The 13,516-nt window shown below is 45.1% G+C and overlaps 1 protein-coding gene across 4 annotated transcripts in view; it reads right to left on the minus strand.

Annotated features, from left to right (window-relative positions):
- The window catches only part of ADGRG6 (adhesion G protein-coupled receptor G6), a 606,009-nt gene that overhangs the window by 317,321 nt on the left and 275,172 nt on the right, over positions 1-13,516 (minus strand). For 3 of the 4 annotated variants that reach the window (XM_069606811.1, XM_069606808.1, XM_069606812.1), the window contains exon 3: positions 8,428-8,772. In XM_069606811.1, the coding sequence (XP_069462912.1) occupies positions 8,428-8,772 (345 nt within the window). The remainder of the gene's footprint in view (positions 1-8,427; positions 8,773-13,516) is intronic. The other variant, XM_069606809.1, reaches the window with a different exon arrangement.

A 13,516-nucleotide genomic window follows, 5' to 3' on the forward strand; every position in this document is an offset into this window, starting at 1 on the left:
TAAACCTCTGCTAGCTTAAGACACTATGCATCTGCGTGAACTAGAATACTGTCTGTACTGTGCAAGGTTTGCCCCGTGTGAGCCTACGGGCTGGCATCCACCACGATACAGGGCAAAATAAGAAATACAGACTGACAAGGCAGTACGATGCTTGATCTCATCAAAGGCATTGGGATATTCAGAGGACCTGATGAACTCCTGCCCTTGTTTGGTCAGATGGCAAAGAGGGGCAGCGATCATAGCAAAAGTCCTGAATATGGTAACTGACCATCCCCAAAAAGGAGTGTACATTTTCATTTACATTTTGAGGATGAGGCATGGTCATCAACGCCGTTACCTTTTCAGGGTCAGGTCCAACTCCTTTCTCCAAGAAGAGGTGGCCAAAGAATGTCAGGGTACATTTCCCAAATTCTCATTTCTCAAGGTTCATGGTGAGGTAAGCATGGTCAAAGGTCATGCAGCCCCTATGATGCATTCTGTCATGTTCTTTCTGTGATTTCGCACACATGAGTATGTTGTGACTGCAACTAACGGACTTAGGAATGTGTGGTATCACTCTCTGATTTCCTTCCTGAAATATCTCAGCATCTGGGGATATGACACACCTGTAACGATAGCCAGGATGTGTGGTAAAGGTTATGATGTATTTTTTGACAAGGGCCAGTTCCAGTTGGTGGTAGCCTTTCTTTAGGTTTCATTTTGAGAATGTTGTCGCTCTGTTAAGAAGGTGGGTCTTGTCTGTTATCTGTACTGAATGGTGTTGCCTGGTTTGGACTCTGCCTGTCTACCCAGATGCAAATATGTTTGTTCAAACCCTGTTTTTGGTACGAGTACTTTTTGAGAGACTCAGGGCATGGACCCTACAGCTTGTTAAATAATGCGCTGTTCAAATAAAAGGTGCAACACATCTTCAACCTGATCTTGTGCGTTGAAGGAACGCCGCAATTGTATTGAGCAGTGGGTTTTAGGTTGGTGTCAGTGTGCAGCTGTACTTGGCAGTTGTGTAGCTTCCTTATTCCATGAAACAAAGATGGAAAGAATGTGTTAGTTTTGGTCACAGCAGCAAGGTCTTCATCACGTGGAAGAAAATGTGATTATGTCTCATTTGAAGGCCTGCTATGAAGTTGAGAATGCACCCACTTTACGCGTAGGTTCTGCATGGTGTATGGTGACAAGGTGAGTTTTACAAGCACATTTGTCGGAAAACATATCCACACAAGGCAATGGGGATTACTTTGTTGGCAAGTAAAAGGTGCAGACATGGGGTTGCGGAAATGTGGCATATTCCTCAGCCCCTATGACATTTACCATTGGCCCGATGTCTATCAGAAACTGAATGGGATCATCGTCGATATCAAGGAGCACAATGCGATTATACACAACGACCTTTCTATTTTCAAAGACAACACACATAACCTTGTTATCTGTTGGCGCAGAAGGATGAATCGGGGCCCCGAATGAAAGGGGATTTGGACTTGAAGTAATGGAGCTGCCTGCGTGGAATGGAGATTAGGAGACTGGCCATGCTGGTGTGATGTTTCTTTCTCGTGTTCGGGCGAGTATGTTCTCACTTTTCTTTCTTGCCTTCTGGTGAGTAAGTCCTCACTTGTATCTCTATCAGGAGAACATTAGTGTTTGGGAACGTTATTTTTCACTGGTAATGAAATTAGAGGATTTTGCTCCTCTCAATTCATGACAATAGTGCCTAATGGTCCGATGGCAGGGTATGACCCCTCGGGCAGAAAATCATATCCGCATCTGTAGCACTTGTTTGCCGAAGCTTCGTCCAGAGTAAGTGTTGTGGTCATTTGATGTATAGGTACTGGGGTCACTGATGAGAATTTGAATTTTTCCGTGGTTTCTACTTGAAGGTCGACGTCGGCAGTGCGATCAAGGATCGATATTTCATCTAATGCGCATGATTTCTTTTGTAGTTTTTTTGAGGAACGCTGATGACTCACACCCGGAAATCTCTTGGAATGTTAGAGCTTCTTTGTTTGAAAATAGATGGACATTGCACTGTTTAACACACGTGCGTTGGTGTATCATGAAATTGTCCATTGTTCCACCATGTGCTGGTCGTTTGGAATATGTGACACTCATATTTGACGTTCTTATGAGGTGCTTATGGATGTACACATACAAATCAAGAATCCACCTCACCCACCTGACACCAAAATAACTGGTGTCCACAGGGCCAAGAGGGGAGCTTGCATGTCAGGAGAGCGCATCAGCAGGCGTAGACGGGGAGGATCCTGGTGTTGCGGCAGCACTGTAGGCTGAAAAGTCCCCGTCCGACATGATGGTCTTTAAGAGATTAGCAGAACTGGATATGAATGGCAGGACACGCAAAGGGCAGGTATCGTGGCATAGTAGATAAACAATGTTCCCGGCGCATGTACGCCGTGGGAAAAAAAACAGGCCGGAAATGGCGCATGTATAGCAGGTTTGGCACACCAGTGCCTGTTTAACATAAGTCGGGTAATCCAGCAACTTGCATCGTCGGTCCTCCAGGCTGCCTCAGAGAGTCTACTGACACGGCCAAGGATTGGACTGTGTTGCGGGTATTTGAAGGTGCTCCAGCAGCATTAGGGAGCAGGTCCGGACCTCCGGGACTCGGTCTTCAGATGCAGAGAGTGCTAGAACTGTCTGTTGTAGTAATAATAAACTATAAACATTTTTATACAACCTTGACTGGACAGTCCCTTTCATCATTGGGTAATATTTGTATTTTTGCTGTGTTGCAACTAACCAACGATCCAGGACCTCACAGAGATAAGCCTGCCGTTCCGTCCACGTTACCAAAATTGGACAAGGAGGTCTTATAATTCACTTGTATTACAATCTGTTCGGATCCCTTCTGGTGTACGAGGGATGTGGGGTTGATCACTGACAACATCACTGATCATTCTGATACAAAAAGATCGTTAAACACATCCCTCTTTTTAACTGGCTAAGAGTCAGCTGTGTGGTTTTGCTGCTGTGTTAAGTCACAAGGATTACGTCAGGGCTGCAATTATTTTATCATTGTGGGAGACCGGAGGATTTACTGGATGGAAACGAAATGGAGATGCATCACATGGTTTGCTATGTTGGTGGCCACTCACCCTGCAGCTTAGTTAGTGGACCTGGTCCAGAGGGAGACAACATGACTGTCTCTGTCCAGCAAACTGATGTCATCACGTTATTAAACTTGTTTCCCAGCTTCTAACCTCATTGTTGGACGATCACCACGCCAGTGCCAGAAAAAAATACTTTGAGTGTCTGGCTAAATCATCTAGCACAGTTGTAAAGTTTCTAACGCTTGCTGCGAGGGAATACTTCAGGCAGCACAGAACGCAGCAGGCTTGCTTGCACATAGTGCCAAGAGAGGCAACATGCCAGTTGCTTTTCTAACTCAGAAAAGTGCACGGTCTAACAGTGGAGAAGGGAGCCCTGTCACAATTCCAGTGCCCCCCCTCACCCCAGGCGTAGACAGGGTAGGCCCAGAGTGGACAAGGCCCACCCAAAATCTGTAAATGCCCACTCAGCAGCGCAGTATGGGCATATACAGATGTTAATAATAACTGTGTTGTGCCCAACTACATTGGCTTCAAGCTCCACTTGTTAGACAATCCTGGCTACCCCTCCCACCCCCCTTAGTGTGTTAACAGCCTGGCTGCAAATCAGCAAATATTGCCCTGGGTGTGCCAGGACGTCAGCTCCACTCTGCCAACTTAAATCTTCAGTGAATTCCACTATCAAAATATGTGGGTAGATGGAGTGGGCATTGTTTCTGTTCTCGATGCCAAGCTGTTTCAGAATGTCCCATCTGATACCTATCCGAGGCCAATAAATTAACTTTCGTTATGCCGGCAGGGTAGCTTAGTGGGCTGAGTGCCCGCTCAGAGAACTTTAGAACACAGGCTTGAATCCCAGCATGACCGACTCAACTTTTCTATAATCTATTGTTGACCAAAATGAGAAGATCACTGAACATATTTAGGGACATTTCTGTGCGTTATGTGCATTTTTAAATAGTTAGTACTGTGTACGGTTTGCTGACCACTTCTCCATTCTGCCGCGTGATACCCAGGGTTCAGCCTCATATTGCCTGGAATTAACTTTGGTATAGCCTCAAAGCTACTCCCACGATGACGGAATTTAAAAAAAGGCTAAATACCTATCTCTTCAACCTTCCCCCGGATTAACTCGTTCCTGCATTCTGTTGCTCTGTTCTGCTCCCCTGACCCCGAACCCCATGCTCCTATCCTCATTTGTTCTTGTCTGTCTTGTATTTTTCATTTGTGTGCTCTGAGGCCCTCGAGCATGTGACACGTTATATTACAAATATAAATAAATAAATAAATAAATAAATAAATATCCTAGATGGGGATTCCCTAAGGATAAGCTTAGATGATGCCCATGGACCGTCATGGGGAAATACATTAAATACCTTATGGAAAGTTGATGGGGATTTCATCAGCTTTCCATCCCAGAAGCGAACATTGCCTCAGTGGTTCAAAGCCACCGATCAGATCCCTTGAAGCTGAACTGGGCCAGGAGCCATGTTGCGCGACATGGTTTCATCTTCCCGTTCACAAGACCTTGTGGTGCCTTCTTCAGAAGATCTGGGTTATCCAGAAAAGGCCTAGCCCTGGTCACTAGCTAGAAAAAACCTAACCTTATGCCTTTATTTTTTATTTAGCTTTTCTAAATGAGGGTACCACTAGTAGCCAGCAGCCACAAGGGCCTGGTCCAGCCTGAGTGTGCGCTTCTGCGGAATGAGTACCAATGTGCAAGGCTCTGATGGCGGGGCGCCTCTCCCAGAAAGAGAGCGAGGAAGTACCTGAGGGACAACAACCCGTCGAAGATACAGTATCAGATAAATGCATTTCTGCTGAGTGTTGCTACAGAAGAAGATGTGATGTCAAACAAGGTTGGGATAGATTGGACGCCTACTGGAAACAATTTTCAAACGCATAAGAAAGAACAGTCTAGACAAGCAAATACTTTCGAAAATCATGAAAGTGCTATGTTAATAATGTATCCCAGAATGACAAAAAAGTGCAAAAGATTAATAACACTGACGTGTCCAACAAATACATCAACCTCTCGATATATCCATGTGCCGGCACGTAAAACCCTAAAAAAAAAAAAAAAAACAGAACATACCCGCACTCATACTCACCCCCCACAGCCCAACGAGAAACTCATACCCTATTAAAACATATGTGTCTAAAAGTAGACACTGTGCAAAATCCAAATCTTTGTGAAGAACAGAAAACAAAGTGACTGGTGCTAAATACAGTCTGGCACGAAGGCCTCGTCCAGGATGTGTCCATCATTTCGAAAGCCTTGTTGCCCAAAGGCTTAACATGTGGGGAAACACATGTAAAGCGGGTGGAGCGATTCCTTAGGATTCCAAAAGAATGTATGGCCATGGCATGCCCTCTGGGAGTTATAGATAGGGGGCAGGATACAGGTAGGGGGAGTAGGAGAAGAAAAGACCTAGAAGGGGGGCGGTTTGGCCGGCTTATTAAATGATATGTTATTTATAACGCACTTAATACCCAGAGGTTGCTAAGCGGGGTCCCGGGAATCGAACCAATGTTGTTCTCTGTCATCTTGTTTCCAAGGTGAGCATGTTGCCACTGAGCTATCCTCCCGAGACTAAAGCGTTGTGATTTAGATTTAAGTGCTGGTGGTTGGCAGCAGGCAGGGATTCTAGAACATGTGCTATTTCTGTGCAATTGGTTGCCAAGTGGGTTTTGTGCACTCGAATGACAGTCGGAAGTACCTCTGTTAGACATGCCAGAAGAGTCGGCTTAGTAAGGTAGGGGAGGATATTTTGGAGACTTTACGCCAGTAGTGTCGAGAAAGGGCAACACTGAACGGCTTGTGCCTGTAGGTCATTTCACTTCTGAAGTAAAATGACAACCTGGGTTTCTTTACATGTGAGGGTTTATTGGGATTGAGGAAGGCAGGGGTCTGCAAGCATTGGCTCTCCAGACGTTTTGGACTGCAACTCCCGGCTGCACTAGCCACATTAGTCACAGGTGAGGGGATCAGGGGAGTTGTAGTCCAAATCGTCAGCACAGCCACAGGTTGCAGATCCCTGAAGACCTAATCCGGTTACGAGATGCAGATGCCCAGAATACCATTACGTTGATCATCCAATTAGGCCCAGACTTATGACTAAACAATACGATTGCCGTGGTTTGATGGCCTGAAGCGGCAGCATTTTGTTCAGAGCTTGGAGATTGCAGAGGCAAAATTCCTCATGCTTTGCGGTGCTGGCGTACACCACAGCCATCCGTGTCATTCTTGGCCGAAAAGAAGAAAACAAAGCCTGCTCCAGATGGACAAGTACAAGTAGAAGATCTCTAGGGCGCAACCGCAAGAGTACTAACCCTGAGGAAATCCACAGTAACTCTCATGGGCAAAGCATGGCCGACAGAGGCGTCGCTGGGGCGTAGGGGGTGAGGGGGCTATAGCCCAGGTCTTTTGGTTGTAGCCACGGATAGAAGCTCAGGGGCTACAACCAAATGGCTAGCTAGCCCCGAGTCCTAATCGTCCCGGCATTAGCGTAGCCCCAGATCTTTTCCAGACCTAGCAACACACGGCTGGTGGCCGACCATGCAGAAACAATGGAGGGAAAATATAACTGGGGACGTTTCTGTGATGGGATGTTGCCTCACTGCACAGATGTAACCCCTTTAGGCTCGGGTTCTGAGAGTCACAGAATTTTAGCAGCACCCTAGGTGGCATGAACATCTAGTAAGGAGGCATTGTTATATCAGGCCCTGGATATTTAAAACAGATAGTGGTTTCATTGGATACCAGTGAACTTTTTTATTATTTTTAATATGGGGGTAGGGGGAGGCACTTAAACCCTCCTCATTTGCATGTACCCAGTGCTTTAAGTAGGATGAGAAATCGAGGAGGGCTCTGACAATGGTGCAGGGCCTAAGAAGTGGGAGGCGATGGACAAGAGGTGGCAGAACCTTTTTTTGTCAATGGGAGAGGTGTGCGAATTGCTAGCATTCATTTTGCTGCACCCACCTCTCCTTTTGTTCTTGATCTGTGGTGTCCACACACTGAAAGCATCTCCCCAACCATGGTCACTGCTATCTAGCTATCTAGTGAAAGGGCTGCCTGCAGGGGTCGGAAACCTCGGAGTAAGAAACAATAGAGAGGTGGCTGGGTGCATCGGATCAATAAACAAAAATAGAGGCAGGTGCAAAAAAATACATTATAACAATGTGCCGCCTCTCCACCTGAATCAGACCTACCCGAAAAGGCTTGAGTGACCAGAAAAGCTTAAGTGACAAGCATGGCAGTCCTGTCATAGCCCCAGATGAGGAACACTTTTTGAAGGCTGCCTAGGCTTTCCCCCAGCCCTGGCTCACTTAAAGCCTGGAGTACATTTAATCTCTGTGTTTTAATTCCTCCAAGTATATTCACGATTTTGCAGCTTAAATTACTCAGAAAGCATGAAACTGCAAGACATTTGCAAGCACAATGTGAATTTTTAGGGTTTTGTGCACCGTGGTTCTGATGTGTGGAGTCACTTTTCTAATGGAACCAGCAAAGTGAACTTTTAGGCGGAATGTGCCAATTTCACTGTACCCGTGGTAATTTCATCCACCCCTAAAGGCAAAGGTTTTCCAGTCACTAAGTGTCAAAGCTAAGGGCCTGATTCATGGAAAGTCACTGTGCACGGCTCTGTCAATCAGTGTGTTTGTTGGAAGTGCAAAGTCACTTTGCATTGCAGTGCACATTTCATGAATCGGGCCCTAGGGCCCGGTTCATGTAACTTTAAGGGCAGTGCACTGGTGCAAGGTCACTTTGCACTGCCAACAAACACGCTGATTCACAGAGCGGTAATGTGTATTTTTGCAGTGCAAATTGACTTTGCATTTTATTTTGTACCAGTGCAAAATCACTTTGCACTGCAAAAATATTGGTTGCACCGCCATGTGAATTAGGCTGTTTGTTGGCAATGCAAAGTCACTTTGCATTGGGCTAAAAGTTTCATGAATCGGGACCTAGGACTGGGTTCATGTAACTTTTAGGGCAGTGCAAAGTCAATTTGCACTGGTGCAAGGTCACTTTGCACTGCCAACAAACACACTGATTCACAGAGCGGTAACGTGTATTTTTGCAGTGCAAATTGACTTTTTTTTGCACCAGTGCAAAATCACTTTGCACTGAAAAAATATTCGTTGTACCGCTATGTGAATTAGGCTGTTTGTTGGCAATGTAAAGTCACTTTGCACCGGGCTAAAAGTTCCAAGAATCGGGCCCATAATATTCTCCCCACGAAAAGATAGCACTTTCACAAATTCCGCACCAATGTAAACAAAAGTACAAACTCTGACAAACACATTTCCAATGACATATGTTGGGAGCCGGAATGGTTGAGGGGGTGGCCCCAGTGCCTACCATGCGTGTAGGAAGCATTGAAGCCTTTCTTCTGGATGCTGAAGTCGCTCGTGAAGGACACAATCATCTCGTTGCCCGTGGAGTTGAAGGACAGCCCCTTGGCCGTCATGCCGCACATCTTCACCGTGCTCTGCCCGTTGTTTATCGACAAGGAGTCGTACATGCATTGCGGCGCTTCCTCCACGTCAAAGTCCACAAAGGTGATCTTGATGATGAAACCGGCCGGCGCTTTGAAGGTCCACTGGCATGACTGCGTGTTGGGGTAATCGTTGGGGTAGCAGGGACTGGAGAAGTACCCCGAGGCGTTGGGGATCACCAGCCTGCAGTTGGAGCATCCCAGAACTGCTAGACCAATGGAAGAAGGAAAGAAGGGGAAACACAGTCAGTTTGTGCAGTAAGAGCAATCAACAAACAAACATGTTATTCAACATAGACATAGTCCCACTGGCGCAACATCACACAATAACGTGAAGGTAACAACCTGGTACTGTGCAGAGTGAACCAGGGAGCTCTCATCTGCATTCGAGCTTACAGCACATATTAAATGCTGGCTCGGACTGGCCAATAGGGCCGTGGCTGAAGTGCAGGACGGACATGATACAGTGTGCGGTAGTTTTATGCTCAAAAGAGACCACATTTTTGGCCAAAGAGGGCCGGTTGATCAACTACTTCACTCTACAACTAATAGCTTTTGACCACTGTTACTGACCAAATATTCCTCGAAATGCACCATTTGCAAGACGTTTTTCCAAAATAAATCCCCTCTGGGTAGTGCTTAAACAGTTTGTTACAAAAGGAATGAGTTTTCATTTGAGACTGTCGGCCACTTTTGCCCAGTGATAGAAGTGTACCAAAGAAAGTAGTGGGACTCTGACTCCAGAGGGGGGCAGAGTAGGAAGGAAAGGAGCAACGTGCAACACATTTTTAAAGGGGGCCAGTCATGCTGGTTGACATCCAATTTAGTTGAAACAGATTTCAGTTTAGCTGTAACTGATGTCGCGTGGTAAAGTGGAGAAGTGTGCTTAAACTTCATAAAGAACAGTTCCGAAATGGTGAAAGTGGTTGCAAAAAGTAGTGGAGCTGTTAACAGTAAAACATAAAAGTAGTTATGCCCCAGTCCAGCCTTGATGAAATGTGAGCTAAAAAGGAACTGCCAATTTCTATGTGGACACTCAAGGAATCGCAATCGTTGGAAGGAAACTAGTGGAAGCATGTCAGTATGGGGGAGTCCACCATGCAAGAACAACCAATTGGTGGAAAATGACACCATGATGTAGAGTGCACACACCATCGACAACACCCCAGGCAGTGCTTGGGCTTTCCATGTACAGCATCCGTTTGGGGCTCAGGTCTGAAGATTCCGTTTCCTTTTGGTCCCCCATCTGTTTGTGCATTCTTCCTTACCGCTATTGCCGGCCTGCAAAGGACCCAAGTTAGGATGGGCGCACACCCATTAGCAAAAATTTGTTTTTAGTTCTAGTTAAGAGGTGGTGTTTTAGTGCCACCTAGAAGACGAAACTATTAAATTGATACATTGAAGTACAGCTAGGGAGAAATGGGACACAAAGCTTGTAGGTCATCTTTGGCTATTTACCCACACATTCACTGCCCACGTCCTGCGAATTTCTACGGCCATCCCCACCCATTTCCTTCCCCTACCCACCCAAAACACATCCTCAATGGATCTCTTTGAGCTGGCTCTTTTAAGCCGTACCATCAAACCTTTTGCTCGAAGTGCCGGCCAGTGTTTTTTTCATAGCCCTCTTCTGAGTGTTAGGGGACTTAATTGGAACTGTAAATACTGCTGGTGTAAAAAACATGTGTTATCCAGGTCTGCCTTCAGTCACTCGATTTATAACCACTAGGCACGTCTTTCACTGAAGTCCTATTAACAATAAGCACTAGCAAAGCCAATAGTTCTGGCTTGTGTATAAGTATAAGGCATTTGACCAGGTACTTGCACCATTTTGCAGCTGCTATAATCGATGGGCAGTTAATATCACTGTGGCTGTGCCTGGAAAATGCCTTGCCCATGCCAACACAAAAACCAATACTGTTGGCATTGCCAATGCGTGTTTATTTTTCCTTTGTAGTTGTTGGGGAACTCTTTCCTTGGTGGAAATAAACTTCTGGCTATTGAGTTATATTTCTTTAGTTCTTTGAAGTTTTGCCTGCTCGTTTTTTCTTGCCATCTAGCCGCCACTGCTACAAGAACATAGATGATTCGGTGGCAAACGTTTTGGCGGCCAATCAGCTACCGCAACTTTGAGGGACCCATCCCAAATAAAGAACAGCTGGCTCTAAGTGCCAGGCTATTATGCAAGTCTATGCAAAAGGGACGAGCATACTCGTCCTTGGCACATAAGGGGTTAAAGCAGCATAGTCTTAGCTCAGCAACACTCACACTGGCACCAAGATGTTGCAAAATGCTTTAAAGCACTACCACCCTTGACATACCTCACGCATTAGCGTGTCGGGGATGCGGGGGTGCAGCACCACTGTTCTCCCCACCCAAAGTGGAATCGCCGCTGACGGCAACCCATCCCAGCCATCAGCAACAGAAAGCCACAGAAACGGTGGATGGTGTGCAGAGAAAATACTGTGTAACATACAAACACATTGCTACCAAAGTGTGACCAAAATCCAGGCCCAATCAAAAATCTAGTCAACACTTTCGCCATCCACTGTGGTGCATAGAACATACTTATGAACTTGCGACTGGTACACCCAGAAGACACCAGTTACAAAGAGAAGACTGCAGGCAATGATTTCTTCACCGTAGTAGGCGGCATGAGTAGGACTCAGTGATCTGGTAGGTTATCCAAGAAGGTGATATAAGCACTTGTCAATAATTGCTTACTTTTCAAACATAACAAACAAATACTATAGAAGTGTTCCTGTAATGTATATAAAAAATATTAGGCAGTCTAAGAAGGACCACAGATGGTGGATCTTTTCCCTTCAGTGCAGAGAATCTCCGTGTACCCATTTGGAGCCCTGCAACATTAAGGCACAGGGATCCCAAAGGCAGTCCCTATATGCACTGACAATGCCCAGAGGGTATGAGGTAATAATTGCCCCATACATAATAATTTACCATTTATAATTTAGCATTTATATAGCGCTATGAACCCTGAGGTATCTGAGCACTGCTTATTATTACCCACGGTGTGTGGTGCTCACATAATGTCCCCATACATAATGTTACTGGAAAAAGCCATTGGCGACATTATATATGGTGAAATAATGTATGGGAGCGGGTTGCTGGGACGTCCCCTGCTCCCATTTAAAAAAAAAAAACAGGGGTTGCATGAGCGTCCCCCGCATGTTCAATGTAATAATGTCTCAGCAAAAAACAGCGACTTTTTTGTCAGGGGACATTTTTGCGGGGATATTATTGGAACTGCACAGAGGACATAAATGCCCACCGCCGAAGGAATTTACTAGGTCTTATTCAACTTGGCTTACTGCAAGCGACTGCATGCCCCATATCACATTCCCCTTAGCCTGTGCATATTCCAGAGCAGCGCTGCATGCGCCAGAAAGCATCACTTTGCTCAGAATAAAGACCCACTGGGTGGTAATAGATTGCAGGGTACACACTACTTCAGCGCAGCTGCGCCCACTGAGCTGAAGTTCCCTGAATGCACTTTGCCTTTTGCAGTGTGGATAACCATAATAGAATGTTAGTCCCAGAATGCACTGTGGCTCATTTAATAAAAATTCCTCCAAAACGACTTGGTGTGCCATATACTGGCCAGCCTCTCTCAATATAGATGGCTCAACAGGGCTAGATGTCACAAGAGGCAATGTTAAAAACAGTTCTGATGCCTCTCTCACCACTCACACAAGACCACGTGCCAAGGAATGGAGATTATTCCACTCACTATAGAAGTGCCCCAATGGACTACATGTCTATGAATGCTCTCTAATCGACACTGTGCCCATCACGACGAAGACCCTGCGACAAAAGCCTTACTGTCCGAGTCCACACACACCATGAAGAAATCAAACCCACAACTACACACTCAACCCGAGAGCATGGAGTAATGAGGCTCAAGCCTCTGTATACAATCAGCACTGCTGATGGATAAAATCTGTCAGCAAGAAGAAGAAGAACGCGAGCGGAGCGTGACACTGTACAGATGGGTCCAGCTAACCATGTGACCTATAATGCACTTTATTTCACGCAGTACACATGAAACCAAAAGACTATCTGTTTGAAGCTACGGATTCATGGGCAATTCGGAGCCCCTATCAGACTTCTTTTTTAATAATTTTTTTTATTGAAGTATATACTGTACAATATTAAAGTCATATCCGAAGCATAATGCAGTTTTCCATTGAAAAAACAATTAATAAACGATAGTTAAACAAATGTGACTTGATACAACAAGTAAGAGAAAAAAGTGCACTGTGAGCTTATTCTGCTAGTATAATTGCGGAACAGTGTAACTTTGCAATAAGACTTACACAAACCAAAAAGATGTATAGCCATATGTTGTGCACAACTTAGCTTAGAAACATTTCAGCATTACGATAGATTAAATTGGGGAAGGACAAACACAGGACAAACACGAGATGATGGGGGAGAGGTGGGAAGTGGGGGGGAGTCGTAGGGAGCTAAGTAAGGACGTGAGGCACTTTAGTATATAATAAAAATATTCATTAAAGTATCAGGAGTAATATTCATATATAAACAAAACTTTGGAGCATCCAAGGAGTGTTAGATAATAAGCAAAGTCACATTCCATGTGTGGTTGCATTAAAGTGATCAAGATAGCGAATGAAAAATGACCATTTAGCATTGTACTTAGGTATAGAATTGAGATTATTTGCCATGCACAGTTCCATCCGTTACTTGAGACAAATATTATTCCACCAGCTCCTGATGCACAAAGAGTGAGAGTCTTTCCAATTAGCAGTTATGCTTTTCAAAGCGAGACAAATAAAGAGATCATAGAGTTTAGAAGCACCTGTCGGTAAGTGGGTGGTTATAGCAAGGCTTCCCATAACAATATTCATGAAAGAATGTGGGATATCTATGAAAAAAATAGAATGAAGGTATTTCCATACTTGTTGCCAAAAC

This window comes from Ambystoma mexicanum, chromosome 4p (genome assembly GCF_040938575.1).
Source record: "Ambystoma mexicanum isolate Mex_15411 chromosome 4p, UKY_AmexF1_1, whole genome shotgun sequence".
In the NCBI taxonomy this organism is placed as follows: Eukaryota; Metazoa; Chordata; class Amphibia; order Caudata; family Ambystomatidae; genus Ambystoma; species Ambystoma mexicanum.